The 19,972-nt window shown below is 30.8% G+C and overlaps 1 protein-coding gene across 1 annotated transcript; it reads left to right on the plus strand.

The window, feature by feature from the left end:
* Window positions 1-3,420: 3,420 nt before the first annotated feature.
* On the plus strand, window positions 3,421-5,456 carry LOC130962624 (LOB domain-containing protein 16-like). The gene is made up of 2 exons (XM_057888810.1): window positions 3,421-3,705; window positions 5,079-5,456. The coding sequence occupies exons 1-2, from the start codon at window positions 3,421-3,423 to the stop codon at window positions 5,454-5,456; spliced, it is 663 nt and encodes a 220-aa protein (XP_057744793.1).
* Window positions 5,457-19,972: the final 14,516 nt, after the last annotated feature.

The raw sequence follows: 19,972 nt of genomic DNA on the forward strand, positions 1-19,972 counted from the left end.
ATTTTTTATATACAGATAATATTATTATTTTTCTAAATATAGTATCAAATATAAAATGTTATCATTAAATATATTTAAAATGGTATAAATAATCCAAATCCAATCTTCTGTATAATACACCAAATAAAATAACTATTGTTAGTCAATTACTCTTTATTTAAGTTCTTTTAATTCATTTTTCATCAAATTGAATTCGTGAATGTGATCCCAATATCTGATATCGAATTCTATATATTTAATTTGCGAATCGATTGGATAATATTTGGTAGCCTAATTAATAGGATATTATCCATAAAATTTATATCAAATATGAACTAGATCTGCTTGACAAATTTATAAATTTCTAAATTATACTACATAATATTAATCAAAATAATAGTCACCAAAAAAATTTTATATTGTAAATTCATAATTAGATATTTATTATATCTTATATTATTCATTTATTCTAGTAATAATTAAAAAATATAAAATAAAAAGAATTTTGAGATACTTTGAGATAATTTATATTGTTTTTCAAACATTTGATTTGTCAATTTATTCCTAAACATACAATTTCATCGATGCAAATTAAAAATATATTTACACACAAAAATATCACCTCTAACTAGAGAATCATTATATAGTATAAAACACTACTAATTAGCTCATTTAATTATACTCATATTATCAACAAAATAAAATATGATTTGGAAGTTGGAACACCGCACCCAAATTAGTGTTCGTATATATTATACACATGTATTTTATAAACTTTAAAGTAAAATGAGTGGATATAAATAATAATGAGTGGGAGTATATTAAAGTATATAACATTATTATCCTTTTAATTTATCATGTATAATAGAGTTACGTTAATAATTTCTTTCAAATTCAATCAAAAAAATAATTTCTTTCAAATTCTTTTATTTGTTAGTATATATTTTTTAGGGTTAAGTAGTTTTTCGTTCCTAATTTCTTGGGTCAAAATCAAAATAGTCTCTAATCTTTTTTTTTATTAAAATCATTCTCAACATTATTAAACATTTTAAAATCATCATTTTATCTATAAACAATATTTTTCGGATAATTTTGTTCTTTTATAAAAATAAAAAATATTAAAAATAATATTAAAAGACAAAACAAACCCTCTCGTATCTTTTCACTCTCTTTAGGTCTTTCTCTTCTCTCCCTTTCTGCCATCTCACCATTTCTACCCCCTCCTTCTCCACCTTCTTCTCCTTCTACATCACCAACATCAACTCTTCTTCTATTGGTGTCGGCCTCGCCTTTCAAATTTTAACATAATTGCATATCTTACCAGGATTTGAACAATTGAACCAAATACATTTTAGTCAAACAAACAAAGGCATCTATGAGTTGAATTATGTGTTCATGATTTGTTCCACAACAAAAGCCTAAAATGACAATGATAATGTACCCAAGTATGAACTAATCTAGTTTAAGCTAAAGTCAACACACTCTAAACAACACAAATATGTTTTATCCAATATCCTCAATTAGAAACTCAATCTTAAAATTAGTTTAGAAAAAAAAAAACATCTTACAAATACAAAATTTTTAAATTGTGCTGTGCAGCATAGTTTTTGAGTTTCGCTTCTTTCCTAAATTGTAAATACGACATCCCTAACCTTAAAATTAAGGGCTCTCTGCTTCTGCCTTCTCTCTCAATACATGAGCCCGGTGACATCCACTATGGCGAGTGCAGACCACGCGTCGCCGCCTTCTCGAACAACTTCAGTGTCTTTTCTACATTCTGCTTCACCCATGGGCTTCCATGCTTGAATTTCTTCCCCCATCGGAGCAGCATCATCGCCTCCCTTAGCGGCCGCAACGCCTTTCACCACGACTGGCACACCACCGACGCCACCTTCAGGGTTGGGTCATCAAACGACGCCGCTATCTTCGCCATCACGTCGTACGGTAGCGTCGAGAAGCCAGTGCCAATGTCGGAACGTGCAGCCGGCAAGGCAGGAAAGGGAGAGAGAAGCCACTCGCCGACGTTGGAAGGTCCCGCCCTCTTCTCCACCATCATCTCTCTCTTCTTCTTTTTCTTTTCTTTTCTTCTTCCTCTTTTGTTCCTTTTTTTTGTTTTTGGTTTTTCTTTTCTGTTTTAGGTGGAAACAGGGAAGGGATGGAGGTAACGAGTGGGTGGGGTGAATATTGAATAGTGATAATAATAAAAGAAAATTTGTATCATTTCAAAAATTATTATATTCAAAAGGATGATTTTAAAACGTTTAATAACATTGAGGATGATTTAATAAAAAAAAAATCGAGAACGATTTTGATTTTGACTCAAGACGTTAGGGACGAAAAAAGTATTTAACCCTATTTTTTATGTGTCTCAACATTCCAATAAAAAAAACACCAACAAAAAATAACAAAAATAACAATAAAATTTAGGTTAATCTATTGATTAAGTTCATCAGTCTATTTAAATAAATATTAAAATATTTAAATCTCATATTGTGTGTATATAAGAATTCATTAAATAATAGTAAATTTTTAAATAGAACTTTAATTCGTGATAAATTAGACCTACTTATCATATTGGGAGATATAATAATAATAATAATAATAATAATAATAATAATAATAATAATTAGCTAAAATATTAAGTTAAAAATATCATTTTACTATAATAAAATAATACATATTATCGTCTAAATATGTATTTCATGACTACACAATTTCAATCTCACCCTTAGATTGACAGTATATACTAAAATAACTTTTAAAAAAAATACACTAATAATATCTTGTAAAAATTAATAAAAGTGTATTATATTAATTCTTTAATAATTTTTCATCAGATGATTCTCAAACATAATAAGTATAGCAATCTCACTAATAAGTAATTAACAAAAGCCTAGTCAACAAGTATTTTTGAATTGAATTTTATATTAATTAATTATTATTAATTACAGTTGTTTAAAGTTGAGTGATTAAAAATTATTTACCCATACATTTTTGAGATTTTGAATACTAATAATCAATTTGAAGAAGCACTTTTGAGTTTAGTTCCAATTTCTGTATTTGAATGAATTACTAGCATGTATTTGAAGAAATGAGTAAATGTCCCCTTAGAACCCTACAAATGTGCCTCCCATGTCCCCCATTCACCTTTCTTTATGTCCCTTATTCCCAATGCCCACTCCACTATTCAATTCTCCCCTTCTTTCCCACACCACACTCCTCATCTTGCACCATTTCCTAGTCTATCCGTGTGCCTCAAAAACCAATTTTATTATTATCACTCCTTTCAGTTTCACATAAACCTAACCATATCATAATAATAATATAACATTATACTATTATTCATCATAATTAATTAACACCCTATCTTTATTTTCTCTTCAAAAGTTCTGAGTTCCTTTAATTTCTATTTTATTTCCTTCTTGTTTTCTCGATCAATCTATGGCTTCTAGTAGCTCCGGGTCGCCGTGCGGGGCATGCAAGTTCCTAAGGCGAAAGTGCGCGTCGGATTGCGTATTCGCGCCATACTTCAGCTGGGAAGAAGGGGCGGCAAGATTTGCAGCGATCCACAAAGTGTTTGGTGCAAGCAATGTTTCAAAGATGCTAATGCAGATTCCAAGTCATGAAAGGTGTGAGGCTGTGCTCACAATTGCTTATGAGGCTCAAGCTCGTATTAGAGACCCTGTCTATGGTTGTGTCTCTCATATTTTTGCCTTACAACAACAGGTACTCTTACACTTCTCTATATATTTTTTTACTTATGTTTCTATTTTAAAATATATTTTATATTTAATTTCCTCTAAAACTATATTAATTATGCTCGCAAAATTATAGTGGGGTTGTGTTTGAATATCCTTTTTGGGAGGAGGACAAATAATTTTCAACAACGAACTTGTAATCACTCTTCCCAAACTGATCTATCAAGTTCATTTGCAACACACAAATATTTTTCATTCAAGTATATATTCCCTTTAATTAGAACAACACTGAGTCACTGATTAAAAAGTAGTAAAATGAAATAATTTTGATATATATATATTGTTAGCAAAATTTTAAAATTTTACTCTATCTCCTTGACTCCTCCAAGAATTTTTTAAACCAATAATTAGCTAAATAATTAGATCAAACTATATTAATATAAAACTTTATTTATACATGTTATTTTGAGCTATAATTCTTCTCTCTATCATTTTTATTATGTGCATGTTAGAATCTTCCCCTTATTTCAGTCAATGGATTTTCTACATCTCCCTCTTGTCTTGTTCACCTACCTGATGTTGTGTCTGGGTTTGGCTTCTATGAATCTGAGAGAGAGAGAGAGGGAGAGAGAGAGAGCTTAAGTAGTGTACATATTGACAATATAATATAAAATTATTTTAGAGCAATGCTAGGGGCCAGCAGTTTTTGTGATTGTTAGCCATCAACTAGCCATCAATCATGATTTGATGGTGTGAGATTGGTATGAGATTTCATCTAATGGTTCACCTTTCTCTGCTGGTTATATGCTGGCCCAAATTCAATAAAACTGCTGGTCCCCTAGACTTTTCCATTATTTTATACTATATATATTCATCATATTCAAAAGTTTGAATGCATGATTCTTTAAGTACTAAATAATAAAATTATAGACTATATATATATATAACAATATATACATCATTAATTAGACATATATACAATAGTGTAAAAATTTTATTAGGAGGTCAATATATTTGAAATTTTTTGAATAAATATTTTAATTTTTTTATTTATCGAAATATGTTTTTTGGAGTTAATTTATATTTTTAAGTTATATTATTTGTCTCATTTACAGTATAAATATACATTATAAATGAGATACGTGTATATACTTAATTCGTTTATGCTGTAAATAAGATAATAAATATGACCTAAAAATATAAATTAACTCTAAATTATATATTTCTGTAAATAAAAGAATTAAAATATTTATTTAAATCCCAATATATTTATTACATCAAATCCATATACATATATATGTCATCTTATATAATCATCATTAATTGTGATAATATTATTTTTATCTCTATCTTATATTTGTTTATCTTTTGATTGAAGTATATAATTAATAATTAATGTAGGTAGCATGCTTGCAAGCACAACTAATGCAAGTGAAGGCACAGCTAGCTCATCAAAACATGCAGAATCATCATAATCAGTGGAACAATAATAATATTGGAGTAGGACAAACATTATTATTCAATAATTATAATAATAATAATAATCAATTTTGTCCCACTAATAATGATATTAATTACATGCCATCACCCCAAAGTTGTTCACTTGATGAGTCAATTGATCAAAGTAGCATTATTAGTGATGGAATAATGAGCATGCTGAGCACTGTGGAGGATTTCTCATTCCAAGCATGTTCCAAGAGAATATCATCATCTTATAATGACAGTGATTTGAGTGAGCTGCAAGAATTGGCACTTAGGATGATGAGGAATTATAACTAGATCGATCACATTTGCTTAATTAGCCATTTAAGTAGTAATAATAGCTTTAATCTCTGTTATGGTTTAATTAAATTGAGGTTATAAAACTCTAATTGCGATAATATATATTCTATTGCGGTGTCTATCTGTTATTATTGCATGCACATGGAAGTAATAAAAATATTTGAATAATAATAAAAAATTAGTTTAAAATAATTTAAAATTATTTTATTTTGTATTTTTATTAATCACTGTTTATTTTATTTTATATTTTTTAATTACTGTTAAAATAATTAAGTAGTATTAAATGTATTAAACTAAATGCATGATTATAAATATTTCATATATAAAATTATAAATATTAAATTAAATAAGATAATTTTAAATTATTATTTTTATAGTATATATAAATAACTACCGTTGCTATAGTTGTTTTTTTGTTTTTTTACAATGTATCATATTTATCATCATTGTAATCAAACCATGATATTCGATGTTGTACATATTAATGAGAGAATAATGAAGAAAAGTTGCCATCAATATATAATAGCATGTAATATATATAAATTAAACTCGTCTAGTATACTATATATACATATGCTATATATAAATAAATAAATATGAAATTTAATTATGTAAAAAAGAACACCCGGCTTCATCATTAGCAAAACTCATAGGATGTAGTGGTTAATTAAACTTGAGCTACAATATATAATAGAGACGGGCTCAAAATACAAAAAGGAAGAAGCCTATACACAACAAGGATTCACTTGAATTATTAAATATGGCATGAAATTATTTATTTTAAAAATTTATGTATGTGAATAGGAGAAAATATATATAAAAATAGTTGTATATTAATCACATTCTTACATATGCAAGAGCTTTTTTATTTAAATTTATAGTGTGAAAGGTTATATATCTAACAAAATAATTATAAATTCTTATTATTGTAATGAACCAGAGAAAATTTTAGGCTCTTTATTCGTTATTCAAATTTTATTATAATAGAAATTAGTAGGTATGATTTAAAATTCTTAATGCAGTCTCATTTAAAATATGCATAAATTTTATCCTCAGATTTGTGATTATGATTTTTTTTTTAAATTAGAAATCTCATTCTTCGATTTATATTTTTTAAAATAAAAAAAAAATCTTATTTTCTAACTTCTTTTAAAAAAAATTATAACATTAAAATCAGACCTTCCGATTTTACTATTTCCAAACACTCTCCATATTTTGGTTAAAAAAAGACAATATACTTAAAAACATCATATTTTAACTCTATATTTAAATTTTTTTTAGTCTTGTAAATATTCTTTTAATTTATATATATATAATTGACTTGAAGGGAAAGAGATCTAATAGAACCTTATATCATCAATTTCCAACTCGACCGGAATTGATCTAGACACTCTTTTTTGCTGTATCTTATTATGATTTTGTTTTGTTTTTCTAAAGCAACCAAGGGAACCAAAAAGAGATTGTGCATGAGCCTCAATCATAACATATAATCCATATGTCTATCAATTATTTTCTCCTTTTTATATATGTTGCAAAAAATTGGCAACTCAAGTCAAAAGTAGTAGTGATCATCATCAAGTTGCTCCGTTTAACAAGTTTTGATCCAAATGCAATGTTCCCTTGGTTCTATTGATGAGATTTCTTTTTAAGATTTTGTTGTTTTTGCATAAGGGGCTAATTAAGAAAGGAATTGGATGCTAAGTTATCAATTATCATAATCATAGTTAAAGCTAAGCACTATACATTAATTAGGGTAAGTACAAATACCTAATGGACCCCACAAGAGTTGGTTTATATAATTTTAACAAGGAGGTAGGTTTGCCTAACATTAGTGTCCTAAATGTAATTGAATAGTAGTGTCTATACCCTAATGATTTTGTATTCATAGAAGTAGACAAAGTGTCTCCTAGATTGAGTACATAGGTTGCATCACAAGTTTTCTAATTTCTATACCTTTTTCTATGAGAAATAGAAATTAATGTAGTTTATAAATGTATTTATTAATTCAATTTTTCATAAAATTAAATATGTATAGTAATAAGTATAAAAATATAAGGTTAGTCAAGTAAGATAATAAATATCTTATATTTTAATAAAGAGATTTTGAATTTATATCTTCAAAATAAATAACAAAAATCTATTTTTTATAGATTATAAATAAAAAATATTTTAAAAATGGAAAGTTGTATATTTAAATTTTTCTTATATTTTTTATATATGTAATAATTAAATAATAAAAACAGCAGAGTATGTACGTGTGTGTTCATAATTTATTTCTATGTTAATGAGTAATGAGATAAGTGGCCAAGTGGGTTTTTCTTTTGTACTTCATTCAATAATTAAAAATTAAAATTCACATATACTATTATTTACTTGATGTGTAAAACATAAAAATAGATATAAATAACATAAATATATTATAGTAACATGTGAGATAATATAGTAATGAGTTATAACTCAAATGACATAATCTTTTTATACTCATCTAAAAATTTATAGATTCAAATCTCCTTATATTTGGTTAAAAAAATATGAAATAATACGGAAATATCTAATTAGAGTAATATTATTATTTAAACACTTAAAATTAAATTAATATTTATTTCAAAGTTTAATTTACTTTTTTTCCGAAAATTAGCAAAATTTTCGACCAGTAGAAAGGAGAGAAAATTCACAGACAATGTGCTTAACAATCAACGTAACCAACAAAATAACAATTAATGGAAAAGTTCCACATTAACCATTATATAAACACCTAATTCAAAAAAAATCAGAATTCAGAACATTAGTTTCTTTTTTCATTATTTATTCAGAACCCTTCACCGTTTAAATTTGTTGCAATATTTTTTTTATGTGTGTGTTTAGATTAGAGTTGGTTAAACTGAAATTTGAATAAAAGTGATTTTGTAAAATTGATTTTAAGTAGAAGTGAGTTTGAGCCAATATGATTTATGTTTGGTAATTCTATACTAAAATTGATTTTGATAATATTAAATTATTTAAATAATATTAGTTAAAATCACTTTTAGATAGATAATTAGCTGTTAATTACTAAAAAACATAATATTAAATTATAATGTTATTTTTTTGTATATTTAATTTTTTTATATAGTATTTTTTATACAATTCTATTTTAATTTGTTATAATTTTTTATTATTATAATAAAAATTAATATTTATTTATTAAATTAAAAATAACATATAAAATAACATATTTTAATATTCTTTATGAGTACTCACAATCATCTTATTTTGTTTACTATTCTGTGTTCTAACTTTTTACTGTGTTTTTATTATTATTTATAATTAATTTTTTATTTAATTTATCATTTTCAATAGGAACAATAATACATATTATAATAAATTAGAATAATAAACAGTGAACAAAAATTACAATAATAAATTTTACAATGTCAAACAAAAAATATTCTATAATTTTTTTTAGTACTCTCAATATTTTTTTATTTAGTATTATTTTGGACTGTAAAATTTTATTATTTATAATTCCATTATTATGTATGATCAATTTTTTATTTACTTTGTCATTTTTAATAAGATCAATAATTTATATTATAATAAAATTACAATAACAAATTTAATAAAAAAAATCAAAATATAAAAGTAAGTACTAAAAATTGAAAAAAAAAATAAAATATTTGAAATGAGTTGAAACAAATTTAAAAATCAAAGGCTAACGTGAATGCAGAAGCAACAATTTTTTGCTTTCAGTGCGCTTTTAGATTGCAAAATCACTTTTGCGTTTAGAGAAAAAATGTTGCCAAACATTAAAAAACAACGTTCAAAAAATTTTAACACACTTTTACCCTCTTCAACGTGGTTGCCAAACACACCTATTTACTAACTTAGTAAAAAATAAAATAAATAAAAGTGAATAAAATCTACCATTTAATAAATAATTAAAAAATAGATATACCGAAGTGAAACTAATTCAAACTCTCTATCCTGAGAAAATATATATGTACTAAAATGACAAAATAAATAAATGATCCACTTAGATCAATAACTTTCATTATTAACAAGTTTTAACAAATTTATTTAACGGTAATTATTTCCTCGCTTTTTCATTTTACGCATCTTTATATCGAAATTTGTTCGAACAAAATTAAACGTTAATAATAAATACAATCAAATTACGTGTATATAAACAATTAATTATAAATTATTTATATACATAAAATATATATTAAAATATAAAATGTATATTAAAATAAATTAAATTAAATAATATATATTTTACACATAAATACATTATAACTTTTAGTTTGTGTCAGAGTATTTATCGTCGGAAGCTCAATTACTAATTTTTTAAATACTGTAAAAATAAAGTGGGCAATTTTTTAAACAAGCAAATTTTATTTTTATCCTCCTCTAATAAATATCAAATCCAAAAAAAATAATAATTAAAAAATACAACATTCATCTATTTGTGCCAACTTACGCTGATACATAAATACATTATAACTGATATCTGATCTTTGTATCTACGTAGATTGTTTATGTGCAATTACGCATATTCATTAAGTGTCATTTCTCTTATTGAGTGTTGATGGAGCAACCGTTGCACATGTGCCAAAGATTACGCGTTATTTTCCAAACGCATTTACAAGCTATGGTTAATTATTGCTTCGAGTGCATGTTATGCCAATTATTTATTTTCTTCATCAAGAACGTTACCTCCCGTACAAGATATCAAAGTCAATGGTACATTAAATACTTAATTAATTCAAATAGTTTGACTTTGACATTTGTTTTATGATCTTTCATTTTTTTTTTTAGTTTAAATTAGATTCAGGTTGTGTAAGTACACTTGCTAAGTTTTTCGAATAAAAAAGGAAATTTAAGTTTTTATTTTTTTTTTCTTTTGACATAAAAAAAATCATTCATAAAAATAGTCAAACAATATTTACAAATCGATATAAAACATTAATTCTATATCTAGAAAACAAGATATATAATTGCTATGTTAAACTAAAGATGGAGATAAAACATAATATTTAATTACAAAAAATCTTAATAAATTAAAACAGAAACAAATATGAAATTTTTTTGTTTTTAAATCTATACAAATATATTAGAACACAGTAAAATACTTTGTGTTCTTCTTAACATATACCTGAATATTTCATGGATCTAAAAAAATTTTTATGAACAGAAAATTTTCTGCAAATGATCGATCTCCTAGATTTGGAAAGATATATGCATCATACTCAAAAACAACCATACAAGGAACTGGAAACATTACAAAAGGGGAGAGATTCGCCATAAAAGGATTATTATAACCTAAACTTAGAAAACAAAAAACAGAAAAAATTTAAGAAAGGGAAGTGACAAACAGAAGGGAGAGAAGAAAAAACAAGGGTGAAGACAAAAAGGGAAAATCAGAAAAGAGAAAGGAAAGAAAAAAAAGAGGGGAGGAATGAAAAGGAAGAGCTACCACTACTGTGAGTGTTGACGTGGCAGTGACAACTCTCATTGTGGTCGTCTTATTCTTCTTTCTTCAGAAGAAGTCTTCAAAGAGAGACCTCTTCAAAGACAGTTAATAAAACTTGAGTAAAGAACAAATCCATCCCTAACCTTTTTTTCCGCGGACATTTTCGTCCCCAAGGTTTGGAAAATACTTTAATGTCCCTAACCCTCCGAAAAAGTGGACATATTTACCCCTCCGTTAGAGTCGCTCCGTTTGCCCTGACAGAAAACGGTGACGTGGCTCCCGTGGCGCTGTCTTGGCCGTTACGGGCTGCCACGTAGGATGGACTTTTGAAAAGAGGACGTATTAGTCCTTTCACACCAAAACGTGTAGCTTTTCAAAACAGGACATATTAGTCCTCTCACCCCAAAACGACGCCGTTTCTCCCCACCCTTCCAAACACACTTTAATCCGCTTCTGCATTTCCAATCAACAATACTTCACCAAATCCAGAAGCAGCAAATTTAGCACTTCCAGTTCTGCAATTCCAGAATCATCAGCAATGCATCCAAAACACATAAACAAAGAATCAACAGAGTAACAAATCGCAGCAACATCAGCGAAATTTCAAGAAAAATGAGAGGCAGGAGTCTAAGCAAATTCAGATTCAACAAGCAATTCAGCGACAATTCACCAACAACAGAGCACAAATTCAATTTCACAATTCAACCAGTCCAAATTGTGCAATTTATGAAGAACATGTAAGAACTCCTTATAACTCTGGAAAAATTGCTACACTCTCAAATAGAATCAGCAACTTACCAGAAATTGCATATGGAGAAAATGGATCTGAGAGAATAAGAAAAATTATGCAAACAGCACCTGAGAGCTTGAAGGAGTGAGATCAGATAAACTCTCCGGTGCATCGATTACATGCTACCGAACCCTGAAGCTCCATTTTTTGTCATAATTTTTGTCTGGAAGCAGTCTAGAGATATGACCAACAGCAACATGAAGATTTCGGCCCACGACATAAATATGGCAATCGCAAGCATTGACAGCAAAAGGCTTGCATATTTGCTTAGGCAAAGGGGGGCCATCTATGGCATCCCAGGAGTCTGTTTCCGTGTCATAAACCTTTAGCTTCATTCTTTCGAGCTCAGAGACAACAAACAAGTGGCCATAAACAACGACACTTGAACCGGTCCAGCCTTCTCTAAGTCCAACAGCCATGTTTTCCCAATTATCTATTCTGGGATCATAGACTTGTCCCCTTGGAGAGACATAAAAGGGCTATAACCAGCTTTCATTGATGAGAAGCTTCCTGTTGAGAACTGCTGCATCATAAGATGCCATATTGGTTCCTATGCTGGCGATAGAGCGCCAATTTCCAGTGAGAGGATCCAATACCTTTCTCATCTAAATACACACCTCACCTAAACCCTCTCTTTCACAACTAAACTTGATTTCATTCCCCCCCAAAATCCAAATCCTCCTCAACAAACACAAAATTCCCTGACTTTATGAAAGCAACTTCACCATAAAGCCAGTAACTTTACCATCAATTGGAAAGAATTTAACTTTGAAGCACAGAGATACCAATTTACAAAAAGGCAAAAGCTTAGAAGCAGCACATAGAGAAAATCTCAGCTTTATCTGAAATAGCAATCACTAAGGACCCCACGGCGGGACCCACGGAGACGTCATCGTCCTTGGCGGAAGCGTCGTCGTCAGTGCGTATGTACTTGCCGAGTATGAAGGGAGTGGGAGCGAGCAAGGGCTTGTGGTCGAGCGAAGACAATGCGGAGGTTGAGGAAGGAGAAGAGAGAGAGCCAGCACCGCCGCGTTCGGAGACAGAAACGGAGGAGAAGGTGGCGGGATTGGTTCTGGTTCCGGTGGCGGCGATGATTGAGGGCTCGGCCTGGCAGAGGAGCCACTCGATGGTCTGGCCGTCGGACTTGTGGCCGAACTCCGTCGGATGCCATGGGTCGGAATGCTCTCTTTCTTCCTTCACTCGCTTCACCTTCACACTGAATTCGAAGGATTAGGGCTCAAGGATTTCATAGATTGGGGGTGGAGGAGAAACGGTGTCGTTTTGGGGTGAGAGGACTAATATGTCCTGTTTTGAAAAGCTACACGTTTTGGTGTGAAAGGACTAATACGTCCTCTTTTCAAAAGTCCATCCCACGTGGCAGCCCGTAACGGCCAGGTCAGCGCCACGGGAGCTACATCACCGTTTTCTGTCAGGGCAAACGGAGCGACTCTAACGGAGGGGTAAATATGTCCACTTTTTTGGAGGGTCAGGGACATTAAAGTATTTTCCAAACTTCGGGGACAAAAATGTCCGCGGAAAAAAAGGTCAAGGACGGATTTGTCCTTTACTCATAAAACTTTAAAGAAAGCAAGAAAGCAAAGATAAAAAAAGGTATAATGTGTATATTCCTTTTTTTAAATTTATATATATATATATATATATATATATATATATATATATATATATATATATATATATATGAATATCTATGAATGCTAAAAGGACAAAATAAAATCTTCATATAATTTTTTAGGTAATTCTATTAGTTGTTAAATGGTGAGTCACTATAACTAACTTTTAATCTAAAAGAAAAGTTGTTAAATGGTGAGTCACCATAACTAATTAACTTTTAATCTAGAAAAAATGCACAAGTGCTGAAAAATAACATAAATGAAAGAAGTGTAAAGGAATGATTTATCTTATTTGATGGGTTGAGTTTATTTGGTGTGTAGGCTATTATGATATTTCTTTATTGTTGTTATGGACAATAGTGGAAGATTGGTTTGATACGCCCCCACAAGCTAGAGGATGAAAGATGTCAAGAACACCAAATTTAGAAAGATTAAGATGGAAAGGTTGAGGAGATAAAGGTTTGGTGAAGATGTCAACTGATTGTCCAGAAGAATTAACAGGGAGAAGTTTCATCACTCTAACTTGAGCCTTTTGTCGAATCAAATGATAATCAATTTCAAGATATTTGGTTTGTTCATGGAAGATGGGATTAGCGGTGATGTGAAGAGCATTTTGGTTATTACAATATAAGACTTGGTGGTTGAATTGGAGAAATACGAAGAAATTATAACATGTTGAGTATCCATTGAAGCTCACAAGTTGTGTTTACAAGAGCACGATATTCTGCTTCAGAGGAGGATCGAGCAATGGTAGTTTGTTTCTTAGTTCACCAAGAAACTAAATAATTGCCCAAGAAAAAATAATATCCAGTTAAGAATTGTCGAGTGCCAGGACACCCTGCTCAATCGGAGTCACTAAAAGTAAGAATCTGAATTTTAGAACTTCAAGAAAGAAAAATCTCTTTTCTGAGGTACTCTTTAAATAACTCAATACTCATTTTGCTGCTTGAAAATGAGATTGAGTTGGAGATGCCATAAATTGACTCAACTGTTGAGTCGCATACATGATATCTGGCCTTATAGTGATAAGATAAATGAGTCATCTAGCCAAATGATGATAGAAAAAAGGGGTCAGAGAGGATAGGGCTATCATCTTAATATAGTTTTGTAGTATATCCACAGAAACGTAGGCTGGTTTTGCACTCAATAAGCCTAAATCCTCCAAGAGATCAAGACGATACTTCTTTTGAGAAAGAAATATTCTTTTTTTTTTTGATTGAGCAACCTCAATACCCAAAAAATATTCAAAGGCCCCAAATTTTTAATCTTGAAATATTGGTGTAAAATAGACTTAATAGTAACAAGTTCATAAATTGAATTTCCAGTTAACACAATATCATCAACATAAACCAGAAGAATAGATATTTCAACACTAATGAATTAACAAATAAATTATAATCAGATGTGGTTTGCTGGTATCTATGAGAAAGTAAGAGTATATTTTGAAGAATTTTTCATACCACATACGATTAGATTGCCATAAATCATACAAGAATTTCAACAAATTTGCAACATTAATTTGGGCGAGTAGGTGCAATTCCAGGAGGAAGAGACATATAAACATCTTCTGAAAGATTGCTGTGTAAGAAGGCATTGTTGACATCCAATTGATGGATAGGCCAGTACTTCATTGATGCTAAAGTCAAAACTAATCTGATGGTGGCAGGTTTGACAACCGAAGAGAAGGTCTCCAAAAAATTGATTCCTTCAGTTTGAGTAAATCTTTTAGCCACAAGATGTGCCTTATACTGATCAACAAAATCATCTGGCTTGCGTTTGATTCGATAAACCTATTTACAGCCAACTGGCTTTACACCTACAGGACAATCAACTAGACATCATATTTTGTTCAGCTCAAGAACAGTCAATTCATCTTTCATAGCATTGCGTCAATTAAAATAATTATTGGCATCCCTAAAATACTTGGGCTCAATTTCATATTGCAAAGATAGAAGATATATTCTGTTAGTATATGAAAGGAAAGAAAAAGACATAACATAAGAGATTGGATAGAGGCACCTGGAGGAAGAAGGATTTGCATAAGTGAAAAAGAAATTACAGACATAGTCGAGGAGATAGGGAGGTGGTCGGCGAGCATGTTATGGGTGGCCAGGAAGAGGCGGGGCTGGTGGAAAGGAAGACAACGATGATTACTCAGGTGAGGAAGAAGAACCAAATGGTAATGATGGGGAGGACATAGTGGTGAGGGTATGTGAGTGATCACTGTCTAATGGAGTTGCGATGGTCGTTAAAGGAAGCATGTGTGCCGCATGTGATTGGGATGAACGAATGGAGGCTGGTATGTTTGGTGAAGGAGAGGGGGCTGATGTGTTTGGTAACCAGGAAGGGGTGTGCTAATCATAATACGAGTTAGAGTATGTGGGTCAATGGGTATGGGAAGTGGCCCAATAGGAAGACTTTTGCTAGGCTAGTTTTGTGAAGGTATTTTTGGTGTGGGTTGGGTTGTTGGGGTGGATTTAGGAAATTGAATATTTTTTGTGATTAAGCGTAAAATATTTTCATAAAGAATCATATTTCTTGAAATTTCAATCTTTTTATCTTCTAAAATATAGATAATATATCATTTGAATTCATTTTGAAAATCAATAAAACAGTATTTTTTGTTCTTCGGTTAAATTTTGATCTATTTGCTATGAGAGTAGAAACAAAATAATAAACAATCAAATCTTTAATTTCATGATAATTAGATAAATAATTAAATAGAGACTTAATAGGAGTTTTAAAATTTATAGCGGAGGATGGGATTCTATTAAGTAAATAAACCGCATGGTTAATGACATAAGACCAAAAAGATAATGATAAATTACTTTAAAATATGAGAGCACGTGCTATATTTAAAATATGTTGATGTTTACATTCTACCATTCTATTTTGTTGAAGGCTTTCAACACAACTACGTTGATGGATAATTTCTTTGAAAGAATAAAAATCATGTAAAAGAAATTCAAGTCCATTATTGGAACGGATACATTCGACTTTAGAGTTGAATTGAGTTTTAATTAAAATGATACAATTCTTTACATGATTTTGAACTTCACTTTTAGATTTTAACAAAATTACCCACGTGAATCGACTAAAATCATCAATAATAGTTAAAAATATTTATGATTGTAAAATTTTTTTTGTTGAAATGGTCTCCAAATATCAAGATGTATTAAATCAAAACTGGCAATGACTTTGTTGAAGCTTTGTAAAAAAGAAAGTTTCTTTTGTTTGAAAAATGACAAATATTACAAGCTTCATCATGATGTATGAAAATAAAAAGAAATCATCTATGTAAATAATTGAGTCATTGCCTAGAAAGATATTCTAAACAAAAGTTCCATAAATGATTTTTAACGAAAAAGTTATGCGCGTCGGACGTTTGGTGTGAAAAATTGGTTTTCTGCAAATTAACATCTTTTTTAAGGAAATTACATTCATACGTATGTGGGGATTTTCATGCGTACGCGAGACCTTGGCACTGTCCATATTCTCGCATACGCGGAGGGTATGCGTATGCGAGAATGGCAAATTTTGAATGTATGCGTACGCGGCGATGTTTATGCGTACGCGAGCCAACACGTATGCTCTAAATACTTGCGTACGCGAGGGTGGTTCGCGTATGCAACTTTGGCAATTTTCGATCTCATGCGTTGTAAAAGTTTTTTTTTTTTAGTTTTTAACTTATCTTCTAACTTTTCAAACCTCTGTAACTACCATTTGAGATCCCCTAGCTATTGTTTAGGCTTTTGGGATCAGTGAGAGTGTACTGATAAAACAAAAGAGGTAGCTTCTTTTTTGTATTTAGAGCCGGTGACTTAAAATTACAGAGTACTGTTGGTAGATTAACTAGAGTGGTTCTGTGGATTATACTGAGTAAATTAAAGAGAACATATCGGAGTATAGTGAAGATAATTTTGAAGAACTATATTTTAATTATAAATACAAATTGGGCGTGATTTGATTATAAATGTGATTGTTTCATCTTGAGCATTCTTTCTCGAAAGTGCGACCCTATAGAGATAGTGGAAGGTAAGAATCCCCTTTTTTGTTCTTGGACATATGAGAACTAAGGGTGGCAACGGGGCGGGTAAGGGCGGGTTTTTGCTCTACCCGACCCCGCCTCGCCATACAACAAGCCGCGTAGAACCCGCCCCGTTTCTACCCGCGAGTAGTAAAATGTTGAACCCTAACCCGCCTCGCCCCTACCCGCCCATGCGGGTACCCGCCCCACGCCTATCTGCCCCTATAATTATTAAAATTTAATAAATAAAATTAAATTTCAAAAGTTTTATAACCATCATCACATACATAACATAAATTAAAGTAAAAATTTAAATATGATACAATATTATTAATCATTTACTAATTATTTTATATATAGTATACATATTATATATTAAAATTATATATATTATATATATAGCGGGGCGGATAGGGGTGGGTATTACCTAAACCCGACCCGCCTCTTCCAAGAAACCGCCCCGCTAAAAACCCGCCCCGGTGCGGGTAATTACCCACCCCGATCGGGTAGGGGCGGGGTGGGTACCCGCGGGTTCGGGTGGTATTGCCATCTCTAAGGAGAACGTACCTCTTGGACATATGAGAACGTACCTCCTGGGTAGACGCAATGGTTGTGGTTCACCCCACTTGTTCTAGGTTGGTTGGTTGAGGCTCCTTGGGTAGATGCAAGGGTGTGGTTCACCATATTTGCTCCAGGTTGAGATGATTTTGAGCTTCTTGGGTAGATGCAGTAGTCAAACCACTTGCTCCAGGGTGGTAATTATAATTGATCTTAGTCTTGCTGGGCAAACACAGTGACTTACTCCCACTGGTTTCAAGTTGAGATTTGAGGTTCCATTGACCCGGCCTGCGCGATGAATGATTGAATATTTATATATGCATATGCTTTTGAGATTACGCGCTGCTGGGAGTGTCCAGGGTTTACTACCGGACATGTTGGATTTGGCTGGATAACCAACAGATGATATCATCAGCTATAGGAAAGACGTGCATCATGCGCATTTGTATGATTTGTTTGAGTATGCATATTTTGGCTTGCCTAATTGATTATTTGTATTTATGTGCTACATGACTTAAATGGCGTATCTGTTCAATTAATTGTGTATTACTTGTATGCTTTGTATGTATTTGACCTTGAGAGATCCCTCGGGATGTAGAGGAGAGTTGAGAGTTGTTACAATTAGTGATTGGGAGGTTTACAGAGAACTGAACTTGAAGGGATAGATTAGAATCTCTAGGTAGAGTTACCATATTTCTTGTTTAGTGAAAACTCTAGGTTTTGATATGGGTTGTAGAAGTTTAGGATTGCCTTCGACTTCACAGAGCCTTATATCTTATCTATTGGGCACTGTTACCATGCTAGAAACCTCGGGTTTCTCATTCCATACGTGTTGTTGTTTTTCTGTTGCAAGACGTGAGGCACCTTACTAAGCGTGCTGGAGACTCTTTGGGAGCGAAGATATATATTTTGTGCTTTTTATATTATGTATTTAGTTATATATGTGTACTTTCTCTGCTTTTGTATAAAACATGTTCTGTCCCTCTTAGAGCATGACTTTGGAGAACTAGGATTTGTATTTGTTATACATACATATATATATATATATATATATATATATATATATATTCTAGCCGGCCTTTACTTCGCAGGTCGAGTCTAGAACTTGACTATGTAATTATCTTTTGGAACTCTAGTTATATGTATGCCTCTTTGGTTTTCTGTATAAGCCTTCCATCTTAACGCCTTTCGAGTATAACGCATTTTCAGTCTTGCTTTGTTCACCTTTTCTTTCAAGGCTCTTAGTTAAACTATTCTTCATATATATCTATGGCTGTAATTTTGTTTTTAAAGGTTGTGGCACCTCACTACCTTTGATTTACGACCTAGGCGTAAAGTTCTGTGTGGTAGGGTGTTACATTAAATTATTTATTAATTTTTGAGATTTTACATGTATGAAAAAGTATAGTAGAACAACAATTTTTCTTAACAACGTAAACAATAAGTTAAAATAGAAAAAATTAATTTTAATTTTAAAAATTAAATTTTGAATTAATTAGATTTAATCATAATAAAAGAAAAGTTAATTTTAATTTAAAAATCAAATTTTGAATTAATTATGTTTAATCATAATTTTGGATATATTTTTTTATTTTTGCTGCAACCCCTCTCTCGCAATTCTGTGCCACTGCCGCCGCTGCTATATCGCAATCCCGCCCCCCGCAGCTGCTGTCTCGTTACTTGTTTCTTATCAACTAAGTCGGATGTTCATTTTACTATATATGCGGATAGTTCTTTTCATTCTAAAATGAATGTGTTAATCGAAAAATATTTTCGATTAAGGTGCGTTGATTCGAAGCAAAGAAACAGTCGAAAATATAAGTAGTTGTCAAAAGGGTACACGCACAGATATTCGAGATCGGTAATCGAACAAGATATTCGAATAAGTGGATCGAACAGTTATGATAGTGGAGAAGTTAAAGGCTTTCATCACACGAGGAAATCATGGGTAATATTTATAGGCAAAAGAGTGGGAACAGTTATCAAGGAGTGTGCATTCAAGTCTATGGTTCTGTAATTAATTGTCAGTTACAAAAGTAGATTATAAATACTAGA

Source organism: Arachis stenosperma, chromosome 2, assembly GCF_014773155.1.
Source record: "Arachis stenosperma cultivar V10309 chromosome 2, arast.V10309.gnm1.PFL2, whole genome shotgun sequence".
Lineage (NCBI taxonomy): Eukaryota > Viridiplantae > Streptophyta > Magnoliopsida > Fabales > Fabaceae > Arachis > Arachis stenosperma.

Coding starts and splice junctions, on each gene's coding strand:
- LOC130962624 (XM_057888810.1), top strand. CDS start 3,421: ATGGCTTCTAGTAGCTCCGGGTCGCCGTGCGGGGCATGCAAGTTCCTA. Junction 3,706..5,078: donor TTTTTGCCTTACAACAACAG/GTACTCTTACAC, acceptor TAATTAATGTAG/GTAGCATGCTTGCAAGCACA.